This window comes from Carassius gibelio, chromosome A8, assembly GCF_023724105.1.
Source record: "Carassius gibelio isolate Cgi1373 ecotype wild population from Czech Republic chromosome A8, carGib1.2-hapl.c, whole genome shotgun sequence".
Classification (NCBI taxonomy): domain Eukaryota; kingdom Metazoa; phylum Chordata; class Actinopteri; order Cypriniformes; family Cyprinidae; genus Carassius; species Carassius gibelio.
In genome coordinates this window covers 13,197,715-13,211,092 of record NC_068378.1, presented here as the reverse complement: position 1 = coordinate 13,211,092, position 13,378 = coordinate 13,197,715, and the positions used below count along the sequence as shown (strand labels likewise).

Sequence of the window (13,378 nt, the reverse complement as noted above, 5' to 3'; positions counted from 1 at the left end):
TTATTATAAAAAAAGGAACATTTTTAAACATTGTGTCATCCAAGAAGCATGGCCAGCCAGTCGAGCTCAACCTTTAAACTTTAAACTAACCAACATTTTTAAAATATTATCAAATAAATAGATTTATTTGTTGATCAATAACTACAAACCAGCACACAGTGGCACAAACTAGCTAGTACCTACTGAGTGACAGCTTAATTTGGGATAAAAATACAACTATGTTACTGTACATGTAACCCTGTTATCTATTGTTTTTTTTATTTTTATTTTTAGTGTTTGTATTTTTTTATATATATATATATATATATATATATATATATATATATATATATATATATATATATATATATATATATATATATATATTATTGCAAGAATATTTTTCTTCACTCAAAAAGGCTTCATTTTAAAATTCGGTTCAAATAGTAATTCAAAATAACTATTTTGGACTATTTTGACAAGTTTAATGCACTTTAAACTTAATTTATAACTGTGATGCCAAAGCTGAATGAATTCCAGCAGTCTTCAGTGTCACATGATCCTTCAGAAATCATTCTAACATGCTGATTTGGTGTTGAAAACCATTGTCCTGCTTAATATTGTTTGTAGAAAATGTGATACAAATTCTTTTAATAACAAAGTTCAAAACAACAGCATTTATTTGAAATGGGATTTTCTTTATAACACTGTTAAATATTTTTTACCGTCAATCAATATATTGCATCCCTGCTGGAAAACAATATTCTTACTGACCATTAAGTTTTAAATTAAATATATAAAATAGACCTGATTTTGATTAAACACCTTCTTTCAATCCCATTCAGTCCTTTATTAATGGAAAGTACTAAAACCCAAATTGTTAACACACCAAACCATTGGCTGGGTTCACCATAATCAATCATAACAGCAACGGATGAAACTCTCATAATGCTAACTATTGATGCTGACTTTGCGGAAAAACTAAAAATAACAATAAGCCACTCTGGAAGATCTGTGGCTGTCAATGAGAAATGATTCCAACATGAAGAGAACTCAAATCCACACTGGCTCTTTAGTGCACACAGCTCACAGAGGTGATGTCATACAGTGTTAACTGAGGACTGCAAAGATGTAGGTCAATGGCATTCATCTCACTTATGCTCACTCATACTCTGGAAAAAGATCAAACAATCCTGAATCACTGTTAAGATTGATTTGCTCATCTCTTTGAAAAAGGCCAGAGATTCAGACCAAATAATGGAAGCAAACGATTCCATTCATCATGAAGCATTAAGAAAAGTAGCTTGGTTCAGACTAACTGCCAAACAAACTGGCAAACAACTCTCTGCTCAAGCATTACAGCATCAATGTCTGGAAAGATCTGGAAGAAGCCTGGCTAATATTTCTTCATGATAAAATGGCTTTCTCTCCAGACTCATATTAACCCTAAAATATGAGACAAATGTGAGATGTGTTCTTTTCATTTGATTAATGGGTCTTTGACCATGTGATGAAATCAGTTTCCAGGTAAACTGGATGGTTTACATTTTTATCCCTTTATCCATATTTATTATTTGGTTCACATTAGATGGATAGTGATTTTCTCTCTGCTTTCTCTGTCCCTGAACCTGCCAACCAACCATCTTTTGGTCATAGCAAGATAACCTATGAAAACTAAACACTTCTGTAAGATCTGGATAAACAGCTACCATGTTAAAAGACCAAATGTAAACGTCAATGAAAACTGATCACACTGAAAACCTGCAATAAACTGTAAAATGCCTTGGCAGGCCGGTTTTCATTATCTGTGGAAAAACTGTGCACTTCTTACTGATCTTGGTCCAAATCTATCATATCTGTTATGAGTGTCTTTCCATAGTCGTCTTCACATAAAATGTTAATTAGGGAAAGTATCAAAGCCTCTGTAATTTAAAGTAAAGGACAAGCTCTGGGTAAAGTAATGGAAGAATGTTGAGCTGGATGCTGTGGTTACCGTGGTCTCTCTCTCTGTGTGTGTGTGTGTGTGTGTGTGTGTGTGTGTGTGTGTGTGTGTGTGTGTCTGTGTGTGTGTGTCTGTGTGTGTGTGTCTGTGTGTGTGTGTGTGTGTGTGATTAAAAGCACTGCTATAGTGCCACGTCACTAATCTGTAGCACCAGAGAGCAGAGATCAGTTCACAGCTGTGGGGCTCTGTGTGGCTTGATAAACACAGAGGATGTGTATTTAGTGTCTCACCTCAGGTTGTATCGCTTTGAATACAGGAGCATCCATCAAAGTGATCTGACTCTGCAAAATAAAAACTACAACTTAAAATGCAGTATTACAAGCTTTAAAAATTATTTTTAATACCTCAGGTCATCCAAACCTTCTTTCTAGCATTGAACACGATTTTTAGCAGAGTATTCAAGATGGTCTTTTCCATACAATGAAAGCAGATGAAGACTGTTGTCATCTGTGGTCACTATTTGCTTTCATTGTATGGGAAAAAGTAAATAATGACAATTTAAGGGTGAACTATTAAATTAACATATTTAAATAAGGTGCTCATTTTTGTTTTGCATGCACATTTTTGTTTGTGCATCTTCAAACACACTTTACAAAAATACTATTGATTTATTGGGGGTTGAAACATGTTTACAGTGGAAAAAGTTACTTAATGCAAATTTAATAGAGCGTAATGGGATTCTATAATTATAAAAAGAACAATATCTAATGAATAGGTAATTAAATGCTTCCCTTGAGCTCACATATTACATTTATGAGATGGAAAGATGAAATTTCAGAACTAGGCCATTGTGCACTTGAAGTCAGAGATGAGGTTGACATGAATCAGCATGAGCAATGATCTCATAGTAAGTGCTGCCAAGTTCTAAGAACGTTTTACTTAACAGTGATGCATATGTTTAAAAAATAAATAAATAAATATGTTGCCCTAGCTTCAAATCACTACAGTTTCCATCCCAAACCCTTGCTTAAAATGCATTAAAATGCATATAAAAATGGGTAAAAAAAGAGGTTTAATACAGAAAGTTCAAATATTAATGCCCTAACATCAAGTAATGCAACTTCTACATCCTATCTGGATTTTAAACTTAATTTTAAATTCAAAATTCAACCTCAGAAGAGAAATTAGCTTTCTGTGTGAAAAGCATGCCCTCTTTTTATTGTATTTATGGTATCTGTCAATGGGAGTAAAATTGTAGCTTTTAGTGCCACTAGCGGCCATTTCCATAACTGCAGCAATTTGCACCTTCATCAACATATTTCATAGTAACAAAAATGAATGCAGTGTCATGCATTTAGAAACTTACAGCAAACTCCTCAGGTGTCACTTTGAGCATGTCAAACACCACCGCATCAAAGCTCTTGGCAGAGTCCAAACTCCGTCCATCCAGGGACTCTGAACTACTGCTGTCCTGCAGACACAGGAGGAAAACAATTAAGCAGAAAAGAGAAAGGAGATCTGGACATTATATCAGGAATGATATTTCATACATCTATTAAATCCATATGGACAAAAGCCATGGCCAGCTGCACTCTTCCTGTGGACATTTAATCAGTTTAATTACCATTGACCATTTGAATTACTTCATTCCATTTGATTGCTCAGCACACGAGGTAAAAGTGGATCAGAATGCAACCACATCACTTTATTAACAGGCAATGCGCCAATCCAGCCCATATTGTAATTAAAGCCAGACAAAAATAGACCACATAACAAAGGCGAAAGAAAGAAAGATACAGTCACTATGCAGATCCTCTTAGAAGTTCCCGCTTTTCATCCAGTGTGATATCTGTACTGATGTGAAATCTCAGTCTTATCTTCTCAGTGTCTTATCTGCTTTGTGTGCACCCTTAACCGCTGGAAGATTCCTTCATGCCCTCATTTCAGGTTATTACTACTCAATGTGTGCACTACCGTTCAAAAGTTTGAAGTCAGTAAAATGAGATTATAAAAAATTCATTATTTTATTCAGAGAAGATGCATTATATCGATCAATAGTGATAGTAAATACTTTTATTATGTTACTAAAGATTTCTATTTCAAAAAAATGCTGTTCTTTTTATTCAACAGCAATCATAATAATAAGACGTTTCTTAAACTTCAATTTCTGAAGGATCAAGTGACACTGAAGACTGGAGTAATTCAACTTTTTCAACACATGGACTACATTTAAAGATATTAAAATGGACCAGTTATTTTAAATTGTAATATTTCAAAATATACCCGTTTTCACTGTATTTTTGACCTAATAAATGCTTCTTTCAAAAAACTTTAAAAAATCTTACCAATCCCAAACCTTTAAATGGTGTGTATTAATAATCAAACTTTAGTACACTCTGTCTGTACTCTTGAATGTGAAAGTGGATGGTCTCATAGGCAGGCTGTGAAACATTCTTCTTTTCCAATTTAAAATCATTTTTCTCGGTCTGTAATGATATAAACTACTAGTGCATTTCACTTTTTGCCATTTTTAACATTGACTTCTATAGTTAAAAAAAAAAAAAAACGAAAAAAATAAATAAATACACTATAGAATCCAATGGTGCTCATCAACTGTTCGGATACCAACATTTTTCTAAATATCTTCTTTTTTGTTCAACAGATGAAATAAACTCATAAATGTTTGAACAAGTAGTGGGTGGGTAAATGATGACAGAATTTTCATTCTGGAAGGGAACTACTGAACCTATAACTGCTGGAAAACACAACGTTGAAGCTCACATGGTATGTCAGTGACATAACCCTATCTGCCAGATCAGCACTGACGGGCCAACACACTGCTGTTTCTCTAATCTGATTCCCCTCAGCCAGCCAAAATCATGTGATCTAACTTCGATGCTGTACAAAACATTCAGCTCAGACTCAACAGCGACCCCAATCAGTGTCCAAGCAATCACATGCACCACTGAGGCTATAAATCTCCAATTTATAATCCATTCTGCAAAGTTTAATGTTCAGTGCTAATGCTTTAGCAGTTTACCGATTATCCTTGTGTATCAATCTATTTGATATTGATCCTGGCAAATGACAGAAATAAAATAAAAGAGATAAATCTATGGCACAGCTATGTAGAAGATTGGCTGTCATAAACTGCCAGACATTTCAAGACAGATGTTGTCATAGTTAAACTCATTAGTAAACAAACAGGATGTGTTTTAGTACCTGTGTGTGGCGGGAGGTGATGCTGACGCTGGCAGGGAGTCCATTCCTCCTGTACATGCTCTCAGTCAGAAGAGAAAACCCAGATCACAGCCGACCTCAGCTGCTCACAACCACACACGACCTCTCAGCCATCCCTGAAACACACAAGCACACACATTAAACCTTTTCACGCTAAACTGGGTATAGGTGTATATGGCAACTAGATTTTGTTTAATTAAGCCTATTAAATAGAAATTATGACTTAAAATAAAATACTGCCTTTTTATTTTCACCATTATTATTCAACACACTGTGCTACTTTATTTAGGATCTACTCATTCTGAGGTGCAATGCACAAAATAGCCATTAGAGGGCGGTCTTCAACATAAATGCAGCATCTCTCCCCTCAACATGACTCCTGCATTTGCCCTACATTCTGCCAGCCAGCCATTTCTTGTTCAAATGAGTCACATTCTTATCATAGCATTATTATGAAAAGCCCCAGCAGAGCTGTTCTCCTGTGTACTGTTCACTGAGATATTTCAGTCTGTTTGGCCAAATAGAGTTTAGAATTGAAGTGAACGAGTAACAGAAGAAATGTCTACAGATTCAGAAACAGTGGATCTCAGCTGATGGCAATTCAGGATCCAGGTTTTCTGTCTAATAGTAAATGGTCACCCAACAATTTCAAATACTGCTTACTGGAAAGAAAAAAAAAAAAAAAAAAAAAAAAAAACAAACAAAAAAAAAAAAAAATCTATATATCTATATATATATATATATATATATATATATCTATATATATATATATATATATATATATATATATATATATATATATATATATACAGTTTCCCAAGTATGACTCGCCACCCCCCCCCATATCATTGTTAACTAAAACAAAAAACTAAACTTTAAAAAACATAATTTTTACTTAAAATAAAGTAAATATGAACTGAAATAAAACCAAATTTAAACTAATTGTATTTTTATCTAGTTGCCAAAGCACAATTTCATGTTTTATTTGTTGTAATACAATAAATAAAACTAAAAATGAAATAAAACTAAAATTGAAAAAAAAAGAATAAAAACTAATAAATAAAAAAAATGACAAAACACACAAAATTACTAAACCTTTAAAATGAATATAAAAAATAAAACCATTTAAAATAATAATAATAAAAACTATAATAGTATCTCAATGATAATAAAACAACACTGTCACTCTATGTGCTCATTACCAGAAAACAATTATGGAAAGCAACAACAAAATAGAAGAGATGAGCTCAGCATATTCAGCTCAAGTTATGAAAGAGCAGTTTTAGCAATATGATATCGAGAGAAAGTGTATGACAGGCAGACAGGAGAGGAAAAAGTTGTGTGTTTGATAATTTGATATTGTATATAAAACTTCAAAATGAAATTTCATTATATGACACCATTAGCAAACATTCATTTTGTACAACAACTAACTAATATCAAAAACTTGAATACAATAAATATAAATGTGCATACCCATTCTGTTTTTCCAGATCTTTCACATGGCTAATGCATGGCAGTGTTGGTGAAGGCCATCCCAAGCTGCGGTTCTTTAGTAATACTGAAAGAGAAATGGAGATAACAGGAAAATATTTTTAAACATTATGATCATTATGAGCTCAATAATCTCTGACTTTATGATTAATTGAGTTGTTTTATGCTTCATGATTATTACACAATAACAAACATGGATAAAATGTTGACCTATAGTGATTCAATGTTAAATACCCCAGCCAGAGGCATGGATAAACTCCCTGTTTAACTGAGAGCAGCAGCATTTAACTAGCTTAACCAAGTGTGAAGAATTCGGTCCACACTGATAGCACTCATGTTTGCTGTCCACATGCAGGACTGCATTTGTTTATTTAGCTCTATTTGTATGGCTTGCTCATTAATGCCTAATTGCACTACATTAGACATATATTAGCTACACTACTGTTCAAAAGTTTGGGTTGGTAAAATTTCTATTCAAGTTTAAATGTTAGAGCGGTCTTCTCCCAATGCATCATCCCATAGTAACCATAGACAAAGACTGTAACTACAACACAGCTAAAAAGAAAACGTCAGCCAAACTGTAACCTTCAAAACATTTTGGATTGTTTTTCGGATGTACACCACACTGCAGGTAAGATGACTTGCTTTTAGCTTTTAATTTTAACATACAGTATACTTAAATGTTGCTTCAGATAGGCATAATATATTAATCAGTCAGCCTCTATCCTAAAATAAACCCTGACAGGGAGATCTGGATCCTGACATGAAGTATAAAGGGGTCTTGTATCACTATTCAGATTCAAGTTACTTACTTGAACTTGAAATATTGACCCATTGAATATTGAAACGGTACTATTCCAGTTATATCATATTAGCTTAAATCTTCTGCTAACAAAAAAGCCCATTCCCAGTAGAATCAGTCAGTTGCCATGGACAATGTGCAAATATATTGTTGTACACCACTCATTGTCATGTTTAACCAATCAGAATCAAGAATAAGACTAAAACCACCAGAGCAAAGAATAACCCGTAATGTCTCTTTTTCTGAGTTCTGGTCAAACGCTATACTGTGTTAAATCAGTTTAGCATAGAAGTGTAATTCATATGCTCCATTTATTTCTCTGTAATGATCCTTCTAAGTAATTTAACTGGATTGCTGGCTTTCCCATACACCTCCATACTGCAAGCCATGTCTGACAAATACAATTAAAAATGTCTAGATTCTGCCTGCCATTAGCAAACGTGTAAAACTAAAACACAAATTCTGCATTTAAACAGATGTTTCTAAATACAGTGAGAGCAGACGGAAGCCCCAAAGTGTTTGAAGACACCGTGCAGGTTCCAGTGAAGATGGAGTACGAGCTGGGAGAGCAGACAGAGCATCGCCTCAAGGAAATGGGCGCCCGCTGTGTGGGGGAAACCTTAGACGTGGAGTACTACTACGATACTGACAGCTTCCAACTGGCTTCTACACAGACCTGGTTGAATCAGCACAACGGCCAATGGGGACTGATCCTGGCAGAAGAACAAGAGCTTAATCACACTCTATCCTACAACACCAAAAAGTTGGAGGTTGGACATTCGGAAGAAAAGCAAAGCAAAATACTCAATACACTTGAAGAAAAATCAGAAACAGGTGCTGCCTTTAGAGAAACACCAAGCAATGAGTGTCCTGAGAAGGTCATGTCCAAAAGCCAGGTTCAGAGAACATCCTCAGATTCGTCTCTGACATACACAGAACTAAGTGACCCATGCTCCATCATGCTGCATCTCTCAAAGTGTCTCCAACTCCCTCTGACCCACAATGAAATGCAAAGCATGACCATGAAGAACTTCTTGAACATGGCCCGGATCCAGATGTATGACAGCTGGACCAGGACGAGCACAATCAAGTACTCTCTTCCTAGTGGCTTCTCACTGGTGGTGGAGAGAGACTACAGGATTCCCGCTGAAACTGCAACTGCACTTTTGATGATGAATGCTGATGTGCTGAGCATAAGCAGTGAGCTGGAAAAGATGGATCGACTGTGTAAAGAACTAGGCCTAAAACCGAAGGCAAGCTCAGATGGATGATTATAAACGATTGTTGAAGCCAGTTAGCACACATGCTGTGACACAACAAACATCTTAATGAAAGTGCCAAAAATAACAGTCTCTCTCTTTTAAAAATAACCTCTCAAACTGATATATAATAACTTTACAATCTTTATGCTAACCCTTTACAATAATTAGGATTCAAGACAGAACATTTTTAGTACTATATTATCTATATTTATTTTTCTACATTACAATATAACATAATATAATAAAGTATAATGTAATGTAACGGACCCATTTTAGTGTTCTGAAATTTAGTGTCAAGGTCATTTAACAAAATGTATAGTATTACAAATGTAACCTTTTATGATTTATGATGCTAAACTCATCAGAGGCTATGATAAAGGGTCAATATAATATAATATAATATAATATAATATAATATAATATAATATAATATAATATAATATAATATACTTCTGTTAATTGTTTTATTGTTTATAAAACTTTTTGTTAAAATTGTATTGTTATATTGTATGCAGGAATTAATATTAACCAAAATATAAATGCTATAAGTCTACATTGTTATTGTAGTAACAAATGTTAACTTATAACCTAACTGTAAAATGTTTACAACTTTATCATCCGCATTATTTTGTATTACGTTACTAAAAATACATTTTTTTGCCAAACTAAAAATACCCCAAATTGCTGAAATAACCATCTCAGATATTAAAACTACAATTGTTCCTCGTAACAATTTTGTTGCCTAAAGACTCACAGGTGTGTGATTTTACCCCATTTCATCCAAGATACAGATTCAGCTGAAGCACCCTCTACTGAGACAGCTATAGTTTCTATGGCAACTGAAAGAGCTGCATGTGTTCATATTTTTTATATTATACACATGAGGACAGAGCAGTCTGCAGGCAACAATCTGCTACACTGGATGTCTGACGTTCAACACTGCCAACGTTTCTTGTCCCTGACTCCAGACAACCTGCAGTATTGCAGTAACTGAAGTATGGATCTCAACAATACAACATTTATTTCATCTAAAATGACTTGCAGTGCATTCGAGGTAAATGTGAATTGAACCCATGACCTCGTCATTGCTCATACTGAGCTCTACCAGTCGAGCTCCAGGAACTCGAAGGTGTCAAACAAACAGAAAACACAGGTTGCTCCTGAAAAAAAATCAGCAGCACTTGCAGCAGAAAGCAGATTTAACTGGAGGCGTAACACACAACAAAACAACACAATATATAGCAGCTTCTTTGGCTACACTTGAAGGTTTGCAATTGACTCTAAACACTGAATACAGGAGCACTACACAGCAACTGAGAAACATAATGTGGAGGAAAATAAAGAAGACATGTACTACATTAAACGTTGATCTGACAGCTGAGCTTCTACTTCATTACACAGTCACTGCACTATTTGACAAGAAGATAACATTGTCAATGCTGTTAAATAAGTCAAAGTAACCAAATTAGAGATAAGAGATGCCAAATAAATTAAATGCCATGAAAAAATATAATAGCTCTGCAGAAGTAAATTTGACTTACTCATTACTTTCATGAAGTTTTAATGTCATGTAAAGCCATTAAACATTCCATTTAACAGTTGTTAACTTAAGTTGTTGAGTGCATTTTCAATTATTAATGTTTATAACAATATATGAATCCGTTTCATAACTGAGTGTACATTGACTATTGAGTAGTAGCATTAAACGTAATGAAGTTATTCATGTTAATAATACAAGCTTGTATAAAACTATAGCATACTTATTTTACTGTCAAAGGTGTGCAAAAACCTACAGGACAAACGGTGTCTTTGAACCTCAATATAACTTTACAAACTTTATTCACAACTGTTTGTACAACCTGAAACAATAAATAATTAAATACAAATTAAAAAATATATATATATTGTAAAATTGAAACCATTTACATAACAAACTGTACATTTTTTTAAAAATAAAATAGTAATTTACAAACGAGAACATTTTCATGTAAACCAATAAATTCAACACTGCTGAATTTTGTTTATGTAACTCTATAAGATTCTGTAAATGTACATTTGAAGTGGCCATCCTACAAAATAGGTTCTTCAAAGTTTGCCCTGGAAAAAAATTTGGCAAACCAAAAACATGACATTTTGGTGCTTCTTCACTCTACATACAATAAAGCCATGAGACAGGATGATTAGTATTGTTGCTGTGGTCACATTAAATAGTCTTAATTAATTTGTGAGACAAATTGTGGGAAAAAAAAGATCATTATCAGAGGAAATATCTTATAAAGGGGAACTTTGAATATTGTGTTGGACAATGGAGGCCCTCGAGTCAACGATGATGAGAACCACTGCTGTAGAATGTGTAATGACACATATTTTTTTAACCTTAAAAAAAACAAAAAAAACAGAAGACCGTCTTTGTTTTGAAATGAGCAAAAGCGCAAAGAGCAAAGATGTATATATATATAAATCATTGTCCTTCCCAGCAGCTTGCATTCAAGCATTGTCAGATAATAATAAATAAGATAGAAATTTCAGTTTCAAATGTAACTTTAACTGATTATACATTTTTTTTAAAAGTGCCTATATTAATTCTAATCGCTCATCACAATTTATCCATAAATCATTCATGTTACACACAACATAAACTAGAAGTATATGTACCTTGGTCTCCCAGTACCTTCAACAATGCCAGTGTGAAAGTGCAACTGCTGTAACATAAACACAGGTGCTTTACAAAGTCAAGCATATACACATCAACAGAAACACAATATAGAACTGCTTCAGGGAGTTTTTTCTTTAAGCTGTTTGGCATCATCATCCTGTCAGTTATAGTATTGTTGAGATTCTCACTCTTTTGAAAAAGATTTAACCCCTATCTTGTATTTCTAATGGCTGTTTTAATAATATGACTGTGAAGACACAACTGGCAGAGCATATTTCTGAATACTGATTAGCCACCACCTAAAAATCTATTATTCCATCCTACAATTTGCTTAAGACATCAAATAGAAAAGAATCTTTACAGCAAAATGGTCTCATAACATGTGAGCATAATGCAATGACATAAAGCATCCTGCATATACAGATGTAGATGTAATGGCGCCATGCATCTTATTGACAGTGAGGTACCCGGCTGGGAAAGAGGCAGACGACCCCCCGTGACGCAACTCCATCCCTGCTAATGCTGTTTTGATTTTTCGCTTGATGCTCTATACAAATACAGATGCCAACTGCACGTACGATTCGACTCACCTGTCAATGAAAAAATGCCACTGTCTTTGTCCCCGCTGTTGAGATGCAAGCGCCGGTCAATGCAGAGCTTACGTTGCGGCACTGCAACACGACCTTAAGGACCCCCAAAAATCCAATTTGAAAGGATTCACTCTCATCCACTGAGTGATCTAAGCCTATTTTAGTTATTCTACTTCGTGCATGGCCGTCGTGTTCGCAAACAGCGTGTTTTGAGCAGGTATGTTGAGAAACAGCGAGGGCTGTCTTGTGTGTAGAGACGATGTTATCGGATGCTGGAGACGCGGGTCATTTGCCAACAGCTGGGCATCGGCATCAGGAAGTGTTGTGCCCATTACGTTTAATAGACTGGAGCATTGGCCAATAGCGTGGCGTCTGGGTGGACGCCAGATTCCTCCCCCATAATTGAACGACCAATCATTAATTAGGTCAATACTGTCGCGCGCATATTATGTCTCCTTGTTTTGTGTACGCAGTTTTTTTTTTTTTTGTTTAAAATACAAATCGTAAGACGTTTGGTGTGGTATTATTTACTTCGCCTATTTATGTAATTTATTTATAGCTATATTATAATTTATAATTCGGTGTGCCCTTATAGTTTTATTAATATTTAGAATTCTATTTTATTTGTATTTTTCTGTATATATATATATATATATATATATATATATATATATATATATATATATATATATATATATTAAATATGCCTAGCCTATAGTTTGTATTAATTTATACTGTTATTTTAGTTATTTTTGTGCTGTAAGCTAAACCAGCTAAAATAAAATTAGATTTTCTCTTTTCTCTCTTCTCGTTTATTAACTTTTTTTTCATTAACTATAATGATCTTGTTATAAGCTCACCCATTCTGTTTTTGTGATTCTAAAACCTTTGTAAATATAAATATATTTACTTTAGATTCAGATAAAGTGGGGGCACTGGCTTTACTGCAAAACATCATAGAGGATATGCATCTAATATATAAAATAAAGTGACACACGTTTGGACATGGTAGCATGGTTTGTTATTGGTCTAAAGTGGTATGCCAGCTCTAACCAGCTTGATCAAGGTCTACCATGTCAATGTTGGCCCCACCAGCTGGTAGTCCATCTGACGCATCATCTAGATCAGTTTAACTCTCAGTAGACTCAAAGACCAATTTCCCTTCAGGGACAATAAAATATAATCCCATTTCAATTCCATCATGATATAATTTTGACTGATGGGCCATTTAAAATGTATTATTATTATCATCATTAATTTGCCAAATACGTCTTTATTTTAATAATGTTAAATGTAAAATAAATAAATAAATATGCATGGGTCCTTATCAATGGCTTATGAAGTGGAAACTGTAGTTGCAATATCTCTGCATATTATAATGCATTTTAATAAACAATAATACATTTGCTATAT

The 13,378-nt window shown here is 34.2% G+C and overlaps 2 protein-coding genes across 4 annotated transcripts in view; one reads left to right on the top strand and one right to left on the bottom strand.

The window, feature by feature from the left end:
* LOC128018492 (ras-specific guanine nucleotide-releasing factor RalGPS1) overlaps positions 1-12,287 on the bottom strand; it is an 81,057-nt gene extending 68,770 nt beyond the window's left edge. The window contains exons 1-6 of one of the 3 annotated variants that reach the window (XM_052604032.1): positions 11,966-12,287; positions 11,375-11,421; positions 6,638-6,722; positions 5,144-5,277; positions 3,288-3,392; positions 2,212-2,262 (exon numbers count right to left, since the gene is read on the bottom strand). In XM_052604032.1, the coding sequence (XP_052459992.1) occupies positions 2,212-2,262; positions 3,288-3,392; positions 5,144-5,200 (213 nt within the window). In that variant the 5' untranslated portion in view covers positions 5,201-5,277; positions 6,638-6,722; positions 11,375-11,421; positions 11,966-12,287. The remainder of the gene's footprint in view (positions 1-2,211; positions 2,263-3,287; positions 3,393-5,143; positions 5,278-6,637; positions 6,723-11,374; positions 11,422-11,965) is intronic. The other 2 variants (XM_052604034.1, XM_052604033.1) reach the window with 2 other exon arrangements.
* LOC128018127 (uncharacterized) lies at positions 7,934-8,823 on the top strand. The gene has a single exon (XM_052603495.1). It carries the CDS (start codon positions 7,934-7,936, stop codon positions 8,726-8,728), a length of 795 nt encoding a protein of 264 aa, XP_052459455.1. The 3' UTR covers positions 8,729-8,823.
* Positions 12,288-13,378: the final 1,091 nt, after the last annotated feature.